The sequence below is a fragment of the Trachurus trachurus genome (genome assembly GCF_905171665.1).
Source record: "Trachurus trachurus genome assembly, chromosome: 21".
NCBI classification, from domain to species: Eukaryota; Metazoa; Chordata; class Actinopteri; order Carangiformes; family Carangidae; genus Trachurus; species Trachurus trachurus.
This window is the reverse complement of record NC_139899.1, coordinates 31,587,505-31,607,931: the sequence shown is the minus strand read 5'-3', so window position 1 is coordinate 31,607,931 and position 20,427 is coordinate 31,587,505. Positions and strand designations below refer to the sequence as shown.

The window sequence follows — 20,427 nt, the reverse complement described above, 5'->3', positions numbered from 1 at the left end:
ATAACGTCTCTGGAGGAGCAGCGAGTCCACCGACCCCCGGTCCGGCCGGCGTCGGAGGAGACCGGTTACTACATCAGAAGAACCTCCAGCGGCTCTGCTCATCTAAAAACAACCCTACATCTTCAAAAAAACTCATAGTTCCTCTCATGTAAAAACAACGCTCACACAGGTGACGCCACTGATCTCTGTAGTAAAGTCATTCAAGAGGTCGTATTGATGCTCTGTGTTACTGAACAGGGCCGGTACCAGAGAAGCCAGAAATGTGTCTGTCCTTTTATTTTTTGTCTTTGTAGCTTTTTGTTAATTCATTTTGTTTGTTTTTTTATATATATATATACATGTCATCTTCATCTGTCATGGTTTTTCCCCCTCTGCTTGAAATGATGTGGGCTTAAAATCTGTCATTTGAGTTAATTAAACTAGTTTTCTTTCAGAGCCTGAGCATTTTTTTCTGTGTCTGAAGTGACATTATGTTTGAGGAAAGATCGAGTGCCTACAGAGTCTGAGAGTCACCTGTTGAAAACAACATTAAAGTTTAATGTTTACTGAGACGTCTGGAGCTTCTGAAGCCTTTTACAGTTGTTTTCATGCAGCGTTGAGTTTTCTTTTTCTTTTCTCTCCATCAGCTTTGACGTCACTGATTAATTAATTAATTAATTTCACATTAAATGGTTGATTGTATACGAGGCTGGAGGAGGAGTTTGGACCGTTCAAGGTCTTGGCTAACGAAGAGAAAATGTGAAAACCTGTGGCGTCCTGGTGCTGCTGTAACTACGAGTCCAACTACAGACCATCTGTCACTTAACATGAAAATCAAGAGTGTGGTGTCTCTGTTCCACAGAAATACATTATTCCTTTACAGTATAGCTGTGATCATTCAACTTGTTTTGTACAATGTAAACAATTAATGGTGATTATTTCTTTTCTTCTTTTTTTTTTTTTAATTTAATAAATTCAATTGTTCGGATGTTTCGTTGTTTACTCGGCCCCTTTTTACCTGGACACCAACAGCAGGGTCAAAGACGGTTTAGAAACCTAGACGCTCCGTTCTGAGACAGTTTCCTGTCTCTGTGTCCCATGGGATTCTCCGTGACTCCGCCCCCTTTAGGAGACAAGCAGACCGTGACTCCGCCCCCTTTAGGAGACCAGCAGCAGACCGTGACTCCGCCCCCTTTAGGAGACCAGCAGGCCGTGACTCCGCCCCCTTTAGGAGACCAGCAGGCCATGCCAAGGCCAAGGCAAAGTGCACAGCTGTTAATGAGTGAAAGGAACTTGAGTTGTGATGATGACAGATTATAGTTTTGGATTACTTTCACATTCAGTCAGTCCACAGTGGTCCACCACGCTCTCTCTCTCTCTCTCTGACAGCAGAGGTGTTTTATTTATTTATTTATTATTATTAAAGAGGTGTGTTAGACCATGGGTTAAACTTATGCCGGAATATCCCTTTAAATAAATAATGTGTTACATTAACATTTTTAATTTGGCTCCCAAATGTCTTTTTGTGCCCTTGAATATTTTATTTTGTGGTAAAAGTGTGAGTGGAGCCGTGCATGGAGTCCTGCAGCGTCCTGGAGGAAACTGGAGATGAGTTCAAACACACAGAATCACTGCCAGAGGCTTTTACAGCTGATTGGAAGATACAGTCCCTCCATCTTCTCTTCCTCCTGCTTTTCCATGGATGTTTTCTAGGAAGCTCCCAGTTCTTCTCCTGTGGGTGTTGTCCCTGCTGCAGTGGATCAGTGTCGCCCCCTGCTGACGCTCCTGACCACATCACAACAACACAGCACACACAGGGGAAACACACACATGTTCTTCTGACAAGCGGCGGACTGGAGATCGATATTATCATTAATGTTTTAACTCTTTATGGTTCAGTAGTAGAAATAAACAGCAGTAAAAACACCAGTCTGTCTACTCAGATTACACATGTCACCTCTTCCTCCTCCTCCTCCTCCTCCTCCTCCTCCTCTTCCTGTTTAAAGTTGACTTTCACTTTCACCACGCGGTTGTGTAGCAGTTTATTTCGTCGTGTGAAGGTAAGGTGAACAGTCTGAATGTTTTCCTCGTTAACACCTGTCGTTACCTGAGTTCTCTGCCCTTCAACGTGTCGTTGTGTTGTTGTTGTTGTGTTATTATAATGTGACTGTAGCTGAGTCAGAGCTGTAACTGTAAAGTCTGGACCGACAGAACCGTGTCCTCCATGTTGTGTGGATGTTGTCGGTAGAAGCGCTGGAATAAGAGCAGAAGCAGAGTTAGTGGATGGATTAGTGGATTTGTGCAATACTATGGTGTTAATACCGCGGTAAAGTGAACCAGTTTGATTTTCGTTGGGCGCGCGCTACAGTAAATACGGTAGGCACGGTTCTCGAGCAAAATGAAGGTCCTGAAAGATACATAAAACCTACGTGCTTTTACTGGAGAAATGTGGAGGAAAATCACTTCCAAGATGAATCAACTTTTTAGTTATATTTCACTGCCGTGAAGGGGAGAAAAAATCACCTTTCATCGACATTTTACTGTAGAAATGTGGAGAAAAAATAATTTAAAACGACCCCTATAATAAAAGCCATTCACAGTATGCTGACCTTTGACCTTACCTCACATCAATTCCTATGTGTGTGTCTCATTTTTTTTTTTTGCATATTGTTCCTGACGTCTCACTCTACCTCTGGTACAATTTTGGTAAAAATTTTACTGTAGAAATGTGGAGAAAAATAACCTAAAAGTCACCCCTATAATAAAACCCAGTTACAGTATGCTGACCTTTGACCTTACCTCACATCAATTCCTTCATAGGTGTGTTCCTCTTTTTTTCTCTTCATATTGTTCCTGACATCTCACTCTACCTCTGGTACAAATTTGGTAACATTTTACGGTAGAAATGTGGAGAAAAATCATCTTAAAAATCCCACCCATAATGACTCAACCCCATTTACTGTATGCTGACCTTTGACCTTCCGTCAGTTCAATTCCTTCATAGGTGTGTTCCTCATTTCTTTTGCATACTGATACCAGAAGTAGAATAAGACCCCAGGAACAGTATGCAAAAGAAATGAGGAACACACCTATGAAGGAATTGATGTGACGTAAGGTCAAAGGTCAGCATACTGTGAATGGCTTTTATTGTAGGGGTCGTTTAAAAAGTGATTTTTCTCCACATTTCTACAGTAAAATTTTTACCAAAATTGTACCAGAGGTAGAGTGAGACGTCAGGAACAATATGCAAAAAAAAAAAAATGAGACACACTCATATGAAGGAATTAATGTGAGGTAAGGTCAAAGGTCAGCATACTGTGAATGGCTTTTATTATAGGGGTCGTTTTAAATTAATTTTTCTCCACATTTCTACAGTAAAATGTCGATGAAAGGTGATTTTTCTCCCCTTTACGACAGTGAAATATAACTAAAAAGTTGATTCATCTTGGAAGTGATTTTCCTCCACATTTCTCCAGTAAAAGCACGTAGGTTTTATGTATCTTTCAGGCCCTTCACTTTGCTCGAGAACTGTGCCTACCGTATTTACTGTAGCGCGTGCCCAACGAAAATCAAACAGCGGCTCACTTTACCACGGTGTATTAATGGTTAAAATAAATTTGAAGCAATTTGGTTGAATTATGGGTGTTTTATTTTAGTTATAGTGTGTTGTGTGCAGATGTGTGCATTGCATTTTTGGCCTAGTTTGCCTGTTTTGACATCAGTCTGGTGAGGGCAGAATGCAGAATAACCCTTTAGAGTGATGGGCCAGGATCTGGGCAAGGGGCAGCTGGATGAGGGGCAGCTGGATGAGGGGCAGCTGGGCGAGGGGCAGCTGCCACAGAAAGAGAGACTGTTTCTGAATGAAGATTGATTCTGAAAAGTTAGTTTAGAAAGATTGGATGTATGCTGTTAAATGTTTTGGAAATGAATGTTGATTTGTTTTATAACACAAATATGTGTGATAATGTTATGTTTTGTGCTTTTTAACCCTAACCCACATCACCCAGTTGGGGTCATTTTGATGTTACTATTTGCTGCCATAAAAAAAGAGGGTTAAAAAAAACTCCTGATGGAAGTTGCTGTGATAGTGGAGCTGTGAGGTGAAATAACTCGAGGTCCAGTTGTTGTGTGTGTAGCTTGTTTGATCCAGTGGTTTTCTACAGGGACGCTGTCCACACAGAGACTGTGTCACATCAACTCAGTGGATCTCAGTCCTTGTGTGTGTCAGTGGATGGAAACAGTGGTCCATGGATCATGTTGCTGGGCTGCAGCTTCATGACGCCATCTAGTGGACTGATAGTAGAAGTACAGCAGCTGATGGCAGCTTCCTCTTCCTCACTGCTGTGTGACTGCATTCAGCTGACACTGATATGAAGCAGAGGAGAAGAGCCAATCAGTGGAGGAGCAGCTGGAGACATGATGGACATGTGAGCTGCTGTGCAGATGAACGATGTGTGTTTCCTCTGCAGGTGAAGCTACAAAGTGTGTGTGAGCTGATGTGGATGTGAGCTCAGCAGCATGGATCAGTGTGAGGACAGAGAGGAGGGAGCCCCTCCCTCTAAAACCAAAAGCCAGACCACAGGTCAAAGGTCAGAGTTTAAAACAGTCAGAAAGACTTTTCTCTCTAAAAGTCAGTTGTTGTGTTTATTAAGAGACTGAAGATATTTCGCATCAGTTTTTCTCCAACATGCACATTCATCAGTTGTGTTGTTGTTTCAGGATCCAGCAGCAGAGACCAGACTCTCCTGAACCCAGCTGTCTGTCTTTAAAGAGCGACCGGTCAAATGAACGGTTCATTACCTTTAAAGGAGGACGTGGATCAGCTGATCAGATGTAAGAGACAAAACTACATTTCAAAGGTTTTGAGTTTCTGTTGAACGTTCTTCCTGTGGAGTCACATTTCAATGATTCTCATTAAAAACTGAGTTATAACTCAGACACACGTTCAGTGAATGACTGACAGCATCCCATGCATCTTTCTTTCTGTTATTGCATCCACTGCTGACGCTACTAAATATAACAGCTGCTTTTTGTTCACTTCCTGCAGCAGTCGCTCCACTTCAGCACTAAACTTCTTTTTATGTTTGGAGTCTGACGCTCCCTTTAGATTTTTGTTTGTTGTTGTTTCTTTCTAAACTCACCTTCTCTGACATTCTTGATTTAACAACACGTTCATGAATCTGATGTAGAGTTTGCATGTTCTCCCCGTGCATGTGTGGGTTCTCTCCAGCTTCCTCCCACAGACCAAAGACATGCAGGTGAACTGGTGACTCTAAATTGCCCATAGGTGTGAATGTGTGTGTGTATATGTTGGCCCTGTGATAGACTGGTGACCTGTCCAGGGTGAACCCCACCTCCTGCCCAAAGTCAGCTGAGAAAGGCTCCAGCTCACCCTCCACCCTAGTGAGGATGAGCTGGATAGAAGATGAATGAACTTAAAGAGAAATCGGTGAATGAGGCCCATCCATGTGTCGATGTTGTTACAAAATGTAGGAAAAGGAAGTCATTCACACGTAACCCTTAAAATAACTTTGCAGAGAATTCTTTTGAAAACCTAAAACTGTCAAACATGAGTTGTGTTGTTGTTTCAGGATCCAGCAGCAGAGACCAGACTCTCCTGAACCCAGCTGTCTGTCTTTAAAGAGCGACCGGTCAAATGAACGGTTCATTACCTTTAAAGGAGGACGTGGATCAGCTGATCAGATGTAAGAGACAAAACTACATTTCAAAGGCTTTGAGTTTCTGTTGAACGTTCTTCCTGTGGAGTCACATTTCAATGATTCTCATTAAAAACTGAGTTATAACTCAGACACACGTTCAGTGAATGACTGACAGCATCCCATGCATCTTTCTTTCTGTTATTGCATCCACTGCTGACGCTACTAAATATAACAGCTGCTTTTTGTTCACTTCCTGCAGCAGTCGCTCCACTTCAGCACTAAACTTCTTTCTATGTTTGGAGTCCAACACTCCCTATAGATTTTTGTTCAGGCATTTTAACTTTCCTTCTCAACTCACCTTCTCTGGCATTCTTGATTTAACAACACGTTCATGAATCTGACGTAGAGTTTAGAGGTCGACCGATAGTGGATTTTTAAAGGCCGATATAATAACGATAGTTTGGAGCAGGAAAAAGCCGATAGCCGATTAATCATCCGATACCGCCCCTACACTTTATACACTTTAATATGGGGGGCGGGGGGATTAAGTGATCCTTCACATTTTGTGAGTGATGATACTGCATGCCATAAAACATAAAATAACACTAGTTAAACAAGGCGTATAGAGTGAAGGGATTTGAACTGTGATTTTCTCATCCTCCCATAAGCTGTAACTTTTATCCTTAACTTATATCTTATATAGCCTACTCTAAACAGTTCTGTTCTTTATCACTACTAAAGAATGGTTTGTTTTTTTTAATTAGGCTATCTTTTTTAAAAGAATAAATTCGGAATTCATTTCCAAATATAGCCTAGCTAACCCACTGCAGCAACAGTACAGTTTCCAACAGCAAAGTCACTATAACCTCCATAATATCTGGGGGGGGGGGGGGATTTTAAGATTCATGGCAAACTAAGATGAACAGACTACACAGAGACAGCTTTCTTTTAGCGTGTTTTTAACGAGCTGTTAATTGTTATCTTAACAAGCACGTGTGGTTGCGTAAAACTTGCGGTGGAAATGTCGCTGTTTATGCTGAAATATGATGCACGTTTATGCTTGTTGAACAGGTGGTACTTATTGCCTCCACCAAGGAGGTTATGTCTGTTCACTTTCAACTTGTGAAGGTTTAAATACACTTACAGTGACGCGTGTCGTCGTCTCCACCTCCTTCTCCTCTCTCTGCTGCCGCTGCGCTGCGCTGCTCACGCTCCGTCTCTCTCTCTCTCCCCCCCCTCTCTCTCTCTCTCCCTCCCCCATGCGCGCTGTGTGTGCAGAGCAGCCCCGCCCCTCAGTGATCAGAGAGACAGAGAGCAGCAGGCCATGGAAGGAGCAGTTCACGGCGCTGCGGAAAAAAAAAAAAAAACAGCCATCGGCCACTATCGGTGCCATTTTCCGTTAATTACGATAGTTTGTAAAACGTCCTATCGGGGCCGATTAATCCGCCAAACCGATGAATCGGTCGACCTCTAGTAGAGTTTGCATGTTCTCCCCGTGCATGTGTGGGTTCTCTCCAGCTTCCTCCCACAGACCAAAGACATGCAGGTTAACTGGTGACTCTAAATTGCCCATAGTTGTGTAAGAATGTGTGTGTGTGTATATGTTGGCCCTGTGATAGACTGGTGACCTGTCCAGGGTGAACCCCGCCTCCTGCCCAAAGTCAGCTGAGAAAGGCTCCAGCTCACCCTCCACCCTAGTGAGGATGAGCTGTAGAGAAGATGAATGAACTTAAAGAGAAATCGGTGAATGAGGCCCATCCATGTGTTGATGTTGTTACAAAATGTAGGAAAAGGAACTCATTCACATTTGTAACCCTTAAAATAACTTTGCAGATAATTCTTTTGAAAACCTAAAACTGTCAAACATGAGTTGTGTTGTTGTTTCAGGATCCAGCAGCAGAGACCAGACTCTCCTGAACCCAGCTGTCTGTCTCTAAAGAGCAACTGGTCAATAGGAAGGCTCATTGACTTTAAAGGAGGTCGTGGATCAGCTGATCAGATGTAAGCTGTAACTGACAGTCAGACTCAGGTTATTGTAGAAAAGAACCAGTTTGTACGACGTGTTGTTGGACCAGGTCTGAAAGCAAAGTGTCTCTGTCTGTTGTGAACGTCCTCAGGGGACATATAAAGTCCATCTTGTGTTATCTCTCTGTCCTGATGTTGACTTGACACTGATTCCTCCACAGAGTGGACCAGGAGAGCTCAGAGGTTCCCAGTGGTCAGTCTGCCCAGCAGCATCAAACACACCTGGACTCCATATTTAAGGTGAGGACATGTCCAACAGCTGCTGTTACATCTGTTGTGTTCACCATCATCTCCATGCTGCACTTTGACACCAGTGGATTGTCAGTCTGTCCAACATGGATCTGATGTTTGGCTCCATGGTTTTAGTTTGATGCTGTCACTCATAGAGTTTCTGTTCCAGCTGCTGGAGGAGAACATGGTGACTTTTGTCAAGAACGAGCTGAAGAAGATCCACAAGGCTCTGAGTCCAGATTACCCAGAATGCTCAGGGAGCCAGAGTGAGGATGAGGAGGTGTTGGACGGTGAGGATGAAGAGCAGAGGAGCAGCAGCAGAGAGGCATTAGTGAAGATCACAGTGAACTTCCTGAGGAGGATGAAGCAGGAGGAGCTGGCTGAGCGTCTTCAGAGCAGTAAGAGGATTTCTCTAAAGATTCAACATAATGGACAAATGAGACGTTCACTGACATCAACACATGGAGGGAAACATGTTCACATAGTCGTTATTTAGAAGAATTAAAATGTTATATTCTCTTATTGATCTAATTTCTTGTGTTTTCATTCTGAATATTTTGCTCCAGTTTGTGGACGTAAACTCAAATCTGCCCTGAGGAAGAAGTTTGAGTGTGTGTTTGAGGGGATCTCTAAAGCAGGACACCAAACCCTTCTGAACCAGATCTACACAGAGCTCTACATCACAGAGGGAGGGGCTGGAGGGGTCAATGAGGAACATGAGGTCAGACAGATTGAAACAGCGTCCAGGAAACCAGACAGACCAGAAACAACCATCAGACAAGAAGATATCTTTAAAGCCCCACCAGGAAGAGACCGACCAATCAGAAGAGTGATGACAAAGGGAGTGGCTGGCATTGGGAAAACAGTCTTAACTCAGAAGTTCACTCTAGACTGGGCTGAAGGCAAAGCCCATAAGGACATACACTTCACATTTCCCTTCACCTTCAGAGAGCTGAATGTGCTGAAAGAGAAAAAGTTCAGCTTGGTGGAACTTGTTCATCACTTCTTCTCTGAAACCAAAGAAGCAGGAATCTGCAGCTTTGATCAGTTCCAAGTTGTCTTCATCTTTGACGGTCTGGACGAGTGTCGACTTCCTCTGGACTTCCACAACACTGAGATCCTGACTGATGTGACAGAGTCCACCTCAGTCAACGTGCTGCTGACCAACCTCATCAGGGGGAACCTGCTTCCCTCTGCTCGCCTCTGGATAACCACACGACCTGCAGCAGCCAATCAGATCCCTCCTCGGTGTGTTGACATGGTGACAGAAGTCAGAGGGTTCACTGGCCCACAGAAGGAGGAGTACTTCAGGAAGAGGTTCAGAGATAAGCAAGCCAGAGAGATCATCTCCCACATCAAGACCTCACGAAGCCTCCACATCATGTGCCACATCCCAGTCTTCTGCTGGATCACTGCTACAGTTCTGGAGGAGCTGTTGAAGACCAGAGAGGGAGGAGAGCTGCCCAAGACCCTGACTGAGATGTACATCCACTTCCTGGTGGTTCAGTCCAAACTGAAGAAGGTCAAGTATGATGGAGGAGCTGAGACAGATCCACACTGGAGTCCAGAGAGCAGAGAGATGATTAAGTCTCTGGGAAAACTGGCTTTTGAGCAGCTGCAGAAAGGAAACCTGATCTTCTATGAATCAGACCTGACAGAGTGTGGCATCGATATCAGAGCAGCCTCAGTGTACTCAGGAGTGTTCACACAGATCTTTAAAGAGGAGAGAGGCCTGTACCAGGACAAGGTGTTCTGCTTCGTCCATCTGAGTGTTCAGGAGTTTCTAGCTGCTCTTCATGTCCATCTGACCTTCATCAACTCTGGACTCAACCTGATGATGAAGACTGAAACAACAGGAGTCGAATCTGCAGGGACAAACTTCTACCAGAGCGCTGTGGACGAGGCCTTACAGAGTCCAAATGGACACCTGGACTTGTTCCTCCGCTTCCTCCTGGGTCTTACACTGACGACCAATCAGAATCTCCTACGAGGTCTGATGACACAGACAGGAAGTGACTCACAGTCCAATCAGGAAACAGTCTTGTACATCAAGAAGAAGATTGAAGAGACTCCCTCTGCAGAGAAAAGCATCAACCTGTTCCACTGTCTGAATGAACTGAATGATCGTTCTCTAGTGGAGGACATCCAACAGTCCCTGAGATACGGAAGTCTCTCCACAGATAAACTGTCTCCTGGTCAGTGGTCGGCTCTGGTCTTCATCTTACTGTCATCAGAAGAAGATCTGGACGAGTTTGACCTGAAGAAATACTCTGCTTCAGAGGAGGCTCTTCTGAGACTGCTGCCAGTGGTCAAAGCCTCTAACAAAGCTCTGTAAGTAGAGATAGTTGGATTTATTCATCATTAGATAAAAACCCTTCTGTCTTTTCAACAGGACAGATAATAAACTCCTTTCTTCTTTAATTCCTCATGATCATCTCTTCAGACTGAGCGGCTGTAACCTCTCAGAGAGAAGCTGTGAAGCTCTGTCCTCAGTCCTCAGCTCCCAGTCCTCTAGTCTGAGACACCTGGACCTGAGTAACAACAACCTGCAGGACGCAGGAGTGAAGCTGCTGTCTGGTGGACTGGAGAGTCCACACTGTAGACTGGAGACTCTCAGGTGAGGATCCATCCAGCTGTTTATCTGATGCCACTTGAACACAGCAGCAGGTGTTGACAGAGGGTACCTGTGTGTTGTTGTGTGTGTTCAGTCTGTCAGGATGTCTGGTCACAGAGGAAGGCTGTGCTTCTCTGGCCTCAGCTCTGAGCTCCAACCCCTCCCATCTGAGAGAGCTGGACCTGAGCTACAACCATCCAGGAGCCTCAGGAGTGAAGCTGCTGTCTGCTGGACTGGAGGATCCAGACTGGAGACTGGAGACTCTCAGGTATGGAGAGGCTGCTGCAGCCACACACACTGTCTGATAGAGGAGGAGGAGCTGGAACATTTTCTATGGCCCCGTTCACACCTGGTATTAACATCTGTCTCAGGTGATCCATGCATTGATGACATCAGATCCCATCACTCAGACCATATCCAGAGGTGGTGTAGGCCACAGTGAAGCTCCGCCCACTCCACTGACGTCCTCTGTCACAGTCTGACTCGTCCCAACACAGTTTATACTGAAGCCAAAGTCTCAGAGTGTTTCAAACATGAGCTGTGCAGCTTTCATCAGTCACACATTAAGGGAAAAGACCCACGAACCTGAGTGACTGAGGGAGAGACAGACAGCTGTCAGCTGTTCTGTGTGTGAGTGATCAGAGCGGGACACACACCTGGATGTGTGTAGGGGAGGGGCTGTAGCCTATCACAGAACGCTGACACAGTCAGCTATCCAATGAGGATATTCATTAAATCTTTTTTTTTTTTTCCCGAGCACAGATATTGACTCATATTACTTGTTTAATGAAGCTTAGCGAAAGTTCAGACAGGAAGACTATCTCTTTAAGCACACCTCAAAGCCCTTTCCCTGTTTTCACGCTATCCTCTCGCTCCACCCTTATTCTCATAATTCAACCAATCACAGTCTGCCATCCTCTTTCTCTTCCACCAATCAGTCATTAGCGTCAAATTTAAAAGTTCTCTCTCTCTCTCCTGTCATCCAGCGTCATTTCAGCAATAAATAAATAATAATACATTTTATTTGTAACGCACTTTATATTTACCAAAAAATCTCAAAGTGCTACAACAGCAACCAACAAAAAGAAAAAAAAGAAAAAAACAAGTTAACTCTTTCGCGACCACACTAATTCCTCAGCACATCCGCTCAGGACCACATGTTTTTGGCTATTTGTTTACCTTTTATCTCACGTCGAACCGAACTTTGTACGTCACCTAGAAACAAACGGTCTTCACGTGATTGAAGAGTGACTTTACAACGTGCTCCACGAAAAAACGGCGAGTTTTTCCGCCGTTTCGTTCGTGAGGACGAAGTAGAAGAAGAGAGCTGGGTTTCTCCAAAAACGGAGCTCCCGCTCTAGTTTCAGAGAAAAACGCACTTTTGTGTCAAGTGGCAATCTGCTCATTTTACCCTACTCTGCAGTGTGGCATGTCTCCCAAATCATTTCTACGGCTAAATAAATATATTTGTAGGCATATCTGGGGGGTGTGGCAGCCTGGAGAGCAGCGGTGCAGCGGTGTGGGTCTCTGGCTGCAGCGCAGCAGCTCCGGGACACTGCTGTGTGACTGGCCGGAGATGAGTGCTCTGTGGCGGGGGCGGCCGGTCACAGCCCCCGCTGCAGAGCGCCCGCTCTGCTGCACAGCGCCGTGAAAACAGCCGTGATAACGGGCTTTCAGATCCGAGTCTCCAAACCATAAACGTTTGTAACAGCACCGGTAAAAGTCGCCACATTTGTCGTTGGTCGCTTTTGTCAAAAGAGGGTTTGGAAAGTCGCCAGATTCAGCGAGAAAGTCGCAACACTGTAGCCGACAGCCGCACAGCGCTGCACGCTGTCCCCAGAGCAGCATTCAAGGAGAACGATTACTCAAACAAAACCAAGATCACACAGTTTATAAAAAATATTATGTTTTGATTTTAGTTTAAAACAGTTTTACATATCAGAGGACTACCATATTCACACACAGGGTACCTCAGAGTGTCTATTATCCTAATCTGTAAAAAAAACGGTTTTGACGAGTTTGCTCGTCAATGGTCGTGAACGTTCGGCAGGCTGTGACGAGTTTACTCGTCAATGGTCGCGAAAGAGTTAAAAACAAGAGTTAAAAACAGTTGTCTTGAGCGAGCAGTTACAGATTAAAAGATTTTTTAAAAAGGTGCGTTTTGAGGCCCTTTTTAAAGCAATCGATCGACTGTGGAACCCTCAGGTGTTCAGGGAGGGTGTTCCACAGTCGTGGAGCAGAGGAGCAGAAGGCTCGGTCTCCCAGTGTGCGGCTCTTAGCCCTTGGGGGGAGAAGTCTGTGGCTGTTGGTGGAGCGGAGTGAGCGTGCTGTGGTCTGGGGGGTGAGGAGTTCTTTAAGGTACTGGGGGGCGTTGCCATGGATGCACTGGAATGTGAGGAGGGAGACTTTGTAGTCGATCCGAGCGGAGATGGGTAGCCAGTGAAGTGAGCGAAGAATGGGTGTGATATGCTCATATTTGCGTACTCTCAGCAGGATTCTGGCAGCGCTGTTTTGGATGTGTTGTAGTTTCTGTATGCTCTTGTTGGGAATCCCGCTGAGAAGTGCGTTGCAGTAATCGAGTCTGGAGGAGACAAAGGCGTGGACGAGCTTCTCAGCATCTCTTAAGGTGAGTGTGGGACGAAGTCTGGCTATGTTTCTTAGATGGAAAAATGAGATTTTGCAGAGGTGGTTGATGTGGGCCTCAAAGGTTAAATGGGGGTCGAACCTGACACCAAGGTTAGTGACTGTTGATGATAGTGGGATGTCCTTGCCAGAGAAGGTGATGCAGGTTATGGGGGAGTTTCGAATCTGATGGGGGGAACCGATGAGGATGGCTTCAGTTTTTGAGCTGTTCAGCTGGAGAAAATTATGTCTCATCCACGCCTTTATCTCCTCCAGACATGCAGTGAGCGTGGAGAGAGGTGATGTTGCTGATGGTGGTGAATGAGTGTCCGTCCTGATGTATAGTTGTGTCATCTGCGTAGCAGTGGAAAGATATCCTGAAGCGCCTGATGACTTTACCGAGGGGGAGCATGTAGAGGACAAACAGGATGGGTCCAAGCACCGACCCTTGCGGAACCCCGCAGCCAACAGCATGTGGCCGAGACCTTGACCCTCCCATGGCAACGTGTTCTGACCTGCCAGTGAGGTAGGACTCAAACCAGCTCAGTGCTGTGCCACTGAGTCCAACAGAGTCGTGTAGACGCTGGAGCAGTATGTGGTAGTCGACCGTATCAAATGCTGCAGATAGGTCGAGGAGGATGAGGAGGGATGATGAACCAGAATCAGCAGTCATCAGCAGGTCATTTGTGACTCTCAACAAAGCTTTTTCCGTGCTGTGGGCGGAGCGGAAGCCAGATTGAAACTTTTCAAAGATGTTGTTGTGTTGGAGATGATCCTGTAGGTGGCCGGCAACTACTTTCTCAAGAACTTTTGAGAGAAATGGCAAATTGGATATGGGCCTGTAGTTTGCAAGTACCTGAGGGTCAAGGGTGGGTTTCTTGAGAAGTGGTTTGATAATGGCTGTTTTTAGTGTAGATGGTAAATGGCCAGTCTGAAGAGATTGGTTTATGACTGTGGTAATCAGAGGACAGAGGGCAGAGCTGTGTTCTTTCACCAGGGCAGTGGGAAAGGGGTCGAGAGCACAGGTGGAGGGTTTCATCCCTTTAATGGTGTCTTGGACCTCAAGTGGAGTGATTTCTGGAAAGGAGCAGAGGGGGGACGTGATATCGGTCTGGGGGTTGGCAGCTGGAACAGACAGGGGGGAAGGAACAGAGAGGGATGAGCGGATAGTATCAATTTTGGTTGTGAAAAAGTCCATGAAGTTATTGCAGTGATCATCTGTAATTCCTGTAAGTGGAGGGTTTTGAGGTTGAAGGAGGTGGCTTATGGTGGAGAACAGCTGCTTGGAATTTCCAGGACTGCTTTGGAAGATGTTAGAGTAGAACCGTGACCGAGCGTCATGAAGGGACTTGGAGTAAGTTGTTTGGTGGTCCCGATATGCCTGTTTGTGGACAGTTAGTCCAGAAGCCATGTATCGGCGCTCAAGGGCACGTCCAGCTGCCTTCATTTTCCGCAGCTCGCTTGTATACCAGGGAGCAGAGCAGGAGAAAGTTGCTGACCTGACTTTGATGGGTGCGTGGAGATCCAGAATGTTTCTCAGGGCTGTATTGTAAAAATCCACAGTTTCAGTGACTGATGACATGGGCACAGGATGGAGGTGTTTGAGGTCGGAAGCCAAACTTCTTGTGTCGATGTTTTTCAGGTTCCTGAAACAGATTTCACGGTTGGGCTTGGTGTATGATGACAGAGAATGTAATTCCACAGAGATTACCTTATGGTCAGACACACCCATATCATACACTGATGGTGCACTTACAGGGGCAGAGTCAGTGATGACAAGATCCAGGATGTTCCCCTTGATGTGTGTGGGAGAGTCAACATGTTGCCTGAGGTTTAAACAGTCCAGTAGCTGTAGGAACTCAGAGGCAAGGTGGCAGGAGGGGGTGTTGACATGGATGTTAAAATCTCCAAGAATTATGATGTTGGGGGAAGTAGGACAGAAGGTGGAAAGAAGATTGTACATCTCTGGGATGAAACGTGGATTTGGTTTAGGTGGCCGGTAGATTAAAAGAACAGTCATGGGGAGAGGATGCTTGCTATTGAATGCAAGACATTCAAACAAGGACAGTTCAGGGAGGGGCAGGGGAGACAGGGACAAGCAAACTCTCAGCCCACCTCCACCCCGGCACCACCTCCATCAAGATACAGAATGTCTTAAACATTTCCATATTTCGCACATTCTGTGACAAACTGTAAACTGTTTTCTTGTCTGTAACAACATCTATTGCACGTCTGTCCGTCCTGGGTGAGGGATCCCTCCTCTGTTGCTCACCCTGAGGTTTCTCCTGGTTTTCCCTGTTAAAAGGGTTTCCATGGAGTTTTTCCTCAGTCGATGTGAGGGTCTAAGGACAGAGGATGTTGCTACGATGCCATGTAAAGCCCTTTGAGACAAACTGTTTTGTAAAAACGGGCTATACAAATAAAATTGCCTTGCCTTGCCTTGCCTTAATCTGGATCTTCAACCGAGAAGTTCCCTCATCAGGCGACTTCAAGCTTCCCTACCACCACCAGTGTCTAGGCCCGGGGGAATATAACTTCTTCAGATGCAAGCTTCTCATCCCCAGATCAGTTTACTCGGCTGGTCTAAGCGCCAAAGTTTATTTTGTTCACAATAAATGTAATTTCATCTTCATCTTCAAACCTGGCTCTCTTGTCGTAAAATGGTCTATCCTGATTGAAATACTCGTACTCGGCAAAAGTGCTTTATCCGTACCGGATACTCTTTTCAGCCGAGTATCCGGCTCAACTCTAGTCACAGTGATGAACTACTGGGATCAGGAGTTTCTCCTCATGATGACTTCAGTGTCTCATCATGACTCTCTGTGTCATATTCAGGAGAAGAGATGTCAGTGATGAAAAAAGCTGTTGGCAGCTCAGTTCAGTTTAGTTTAGTTTATTTGATTAGCATTTTATCTCCCCCTCTTCTCAACAGATGGAATTCACTTAATACACACAAATACAAAATACAATGAGGAGTGCTAATCGAAAAGGCTGAAGCTCATGCTTATTATGCCTACCCTTTTTACCAAAACGAATGAGAAAAGAGATAAAGAGAGAGAAAAAAACTAGGGCTGTCAGTTTAACGCGTTAATTAGATTAATTAATTACACCGCAAATTAACGCGTTAGAAAAATTAACGCAATTCATTCTGAGTGGCAATTCAATGCGCCAGCACTTTAAATTTGGCCCATTGAATGACCCTGGCTACTTGGCAGTGGCACGTCACGGTAGCATAGCACCGAGGAACTTGTCCGGACGTGTTGGTCACTTCCCACCTGCATCGCTAGTCAAAGCAGGGTGACAACAGACTGACCGACATGGACACGACTCAGCCCGGACGGAGCGGGAGCAGCTCGTCCTCACAGACGCTTGGCTGGCTGCACAGGGAGCTGCTTCTCCTGCTCTCCCCCCCGCCGGTCAAACATCAACTCCACTCGCATCTCTACCTGTCTGTACTCGGTTTTCCACACACACAGGTCTGTTTCTAGCTCTGTATGAATGGATGTGTGTGTCTCGCGTGCAGACGCAACTGACAAATAGACGGAAAAGCAACAACTTAATTAATCATCATTTAATTCTTTTATTTTGAAAATTGACCGGATTCTCTCGTCTTTTCTGAGCCCGACTTCCTGTCTGGTACGTCTATCCAGCTCGACAACAACGCTCGCGGCTCGTGTGAAAAATAGAACAGACGCCGAACTGAAGCGCTGCAGCGGCCGCCCCGCAACCCGAGATGTGTGGCCAGAGAGGGACGCCGCAGCGCTGCGAAGCGGAGCGGCCGTGTCGATCCAGTTCACACCAGACGCTGATTTCTCTGGCGGTCGCAAGCGCCTCTGCTCCTCAGCTGTTGTTTACTCACATAGAGCTGTTTTTTTTTTTACATCTAAATAACCTAATATAATTATAATGCCGTGTGCTGTGGGTCAAACAACTCCCTCCACTTCGTCTCTGCCACTTCGTCACTCGTCTCTGCCTCTCTCTCTCTCTCTCGCTCTTTCCCTGTTTGTTTGTGTGTTTTGTGTGTGTGATCTGAAACTGCCTGCGCTCCAGGGCGCTGCGCCTCGGTTCCTCACCTGACCTAATGGGCTCTATGCACAGCTCCAGCACTTCCTGAATTTAAGGCAGGTCCTTCATTTCCTGTCTTACATTATTGGACAAACTGATTAATCCAGGTGTGTCTGACCATTGTGACCTGCCTTAAATTCAGGAAGTGGTGAAGCTGTGCATAGAGCCCATTGGTTTGCTGGGATGTGCTTGACCATTTTCTTTTAAATTTCATTTATGAAACCCACTTCACCAATAAAAATGTGGATTTCAAATCTTCTCTTCTAGGTGTATTCAATTGATTAGTCATGCAATACAATTTTGTAATGTCCTAGAATTTGAATTCTTTATTTGGGTAACTGTAGCAGATATAAGATTAAAATGCGATTAATTAGATTAATTAATTACAAATTCTATAATTAATTAGATTAATTTTTTAATCGCCTGACAGCCCTAAAAAAAACAAAACAAAAAAACAATCAAACCAAAACTAAATTCAACAAGGCAACTTTTAGACTACTGTACCTGGTTTGAGTTATACCATAAGAATTCAGATCAAACAACCATTCAGCTTTCACAACAAATTTGTATATTCTTTTAGTACTTAGGTTTTAAACATTCTCTCATTCTTAATTCATCATCACAGTTATTCCACAGGTTAACACCTCTAACAGAAACACATGGCTGTTTAATATGAGTTCTTATTTGAGGTTTTTTGAAAACGCCTAATCCCCTCTCTGATTTCAAACAGCCTCTGAGTAATATAACAAAGCATATTATTAGCTGTGCTCTGAGTCTCTCCAGATGTTTGGATCAGACTTTATTTCAGAGTCTATCAGGAAACATTTCAGCTGCAGCTGGTTGAACTGCTCCTGAACCAACAGAGTGTTTGACCTGAACAGTCCCAGAGACTGTAGACACCTGTTGAGTGTGGACACACTAATAACAACACAGCAACAAGAATCAAAGCATGTCCACTGCTCAGAGACATTCGTCTCCCAGCGTCTCCAACCAAGGAGGAAATAAGAGACAGAAACCAGGCGGCACCATCAGGTCTCTGTCTGGTCAGATATTGATGATCAATAATCAGCTCAGTCTCTCTGAGATCCTGGTCTTGTCCTGATGAGATGTGTTGTTGAGGAGACAGTAAATCACAGTGTGACATCCAGATGTCCTCACTGTCCAGAGGCCTGGAGCCGTCAATCAGAAGACAGTGAGTGTAGTGAACAGTGTAATAATCAGTGTTTGTGGCTGAATGTGTGTGTGATCAAACAGCTGTTTTCAGACTGTGTGTGTGCTGACTCCAGATCAGATGAAGCCACAAAGTGGCTCCTTAATGAAAGTCTCCAGCAGCTGGAGCTTCACTTCCTGTCTGAGTCCATGTGCTCTGAGCTGAGCCTGCTTCTCTCTGCTCTACAGTTTCTCTGTTTCCTCTGGACTCTGACTTCAAGTCCAGTCAAAATGTGTGGACAGGTTTGATGGAGCTCAGGACTGGTCCTGAGGACGGCTGCTTTATTCCACATGATGTGACTGATCTCAGTGAGTCAGTGTGTTGCAGCTGATCTGTGTGAAGAGCAGAGAAGAACAGAGTCATTGATCATGAGATCCTGATCCGTCCTGTCACTGTGATCAGATGGTTTCTATTAGAGCTCCTTCATCCACTCACTGCTGCTGTGGCTCCTGTGGAAACCTGCTCACAGCCTCATTCTTCAGCTTCCTGGGGAGTTTTCTTCAGACAAACACAAGTTGTGTTCACACTCAGTGTTTCTCACTAAACTCACTGTGTGTTTCACTGAGCTCTAACAAACGTGTTGAGTGTGTTTCCTTCCTCATCAAACACTGAAACCACACTGCAAAAATTCAAAATCTTACCAAGAATATTTGTCTTATTTCTAGTCAAAATGTCATTTCTAGTCAAAATAAATCTAATTATACTTAAAATAAGACTCATCACATTTAAAAAGTAGCTTGTTTTTAGACACTTTTTAATTTTTTCAAGCAAATTTTCCACTTTAAATAAGTAGAAAAATCTGACAGTGGAGCAAGTTTTTCTTTCTTATTACAAGCACAAAAAACTTGCTTTCTCTGGCAGATTTTTCTACTTATTTCAAGTGAAAATTTGTTTGAAACAAGTGAAAATGATCTAAAAACAAGTTGATTTTAGGTGATGAGTCTTATTTAAAGTGGAAAGAGATTAGTTTTGACTAGAAATGAGACATTTTGACAAGAAATAAGACAAATATTCTTGGAAAGATTTTGAGTTTTTGCAGTGCATCCACTCTTCACAGCTGCACACTTCTTCTTTCCTGGTGCATTGTGGGATATCTGGGCTGGTCAGCTCCACCTGTTGTGTCTTCATCTTCTTTGCTGTGACGTGTGTTTGTGCAGCTTGAGAGTCAGAGAGTGAAAGTGTGTGTCTCACACTGCAGTGACATCAGATGGAGAAAAGACATGATGAAGTGTTTCCTCCTCGTCTCCTCCTGCTCTGTATCATCACTAGATAAAGACTCCAGCTCCTTCTTCTCTGTGCTCAGTGTTCATCCATACATACCAGCCTCCATGTGAACACAGTGATAAAACAGTGTGTGTGTGAGAGCCATGTAATGTCCATGTGTGCATGCTGACAGAGAAGGTGCTGCTCTGACCCCCCTCCTCCTTTCAGGGTGGAGCCTGCTGGAGTCCCATGGTTGACACCAGGTCTGAGGAAGTGTAAGTCTGTTTTTACTTTGATTCATGGAAACGAGGGATGCACATGTTGAACCGTTTAACCGTTAACCGATAACAAGAACTTTGACCGATTAATACTATCAGTTATTTATTTTATTAGCTCCTTGTCGTCAACTCATGGGGGCGTGTCGACACGTGTAGATTTCCACGTGCCTTCAGTCATATTTCGCGGTAAAAAGTTCCACAGGAGGACTGACAGTATGTGCAGCAGCCCCCATGAAGGAAGGTCAGACCATAAATGTAGCTACACAGACATAGATGTGCATCATCTGTAACAACGGCGCTGAAAAAAATGAAAAAAACTAAATAACAGAGGAGGCTGATGCAGCTCTCCTGCAGCTCCACAGAGGAGCTCTGCTGCTCCTTCAGTCTGGTGTTTGGCTGCACTTTGTAACTAAAACAGTTCTACATTGGACGATCTAACCTCCATATGAGAGATCAGCTGAGACAGAGCAGAGTGGATGTGGCACTGATCAGCTGTCACAGCGCACGTGTGTATTTAAAGGGATAGTTCAACATTTAGTC

The 20,427-nt window shown here is 44.8% G+C and overlaps 1 protein-coding gene across 1 annotated transcript in view; it reads left to right on the top strand.

Annotated features, from left to right (window-relative positions):
- Positions 1-3,739: 3,739 nt before the first annotated feature.
- Positions 3,740-20,427, top strand: part of LOC311004115 (uncharacterized protein) — a gene marked incomplete at both ends in the record, with an annotated part of 80,192 nt that continues 63,504 nt past the window's right edge. Inside the window, 5 exons of the mRNA XM_083996063.1 lie at positions 3,740-3,831; positions 7,826-7,904; positions 8,065-8,293; positions 8,462-10,226; positions 10,339-10,512. Coding sequence (XP_083852189.1) covers positions 3,740-3,831; positions 7,826-7,904; positions 8,065-8,293; positions 8,462-10,226; positions 10,339-10,512 — 2,339 coding nt within the window. The remainder of the gene's footprint in view (positions 3,832-7,825; positions 7,905-8,064; positions 8,294-8,461; positions 10,227-10,338; positions 10,513-20,427) is intronic.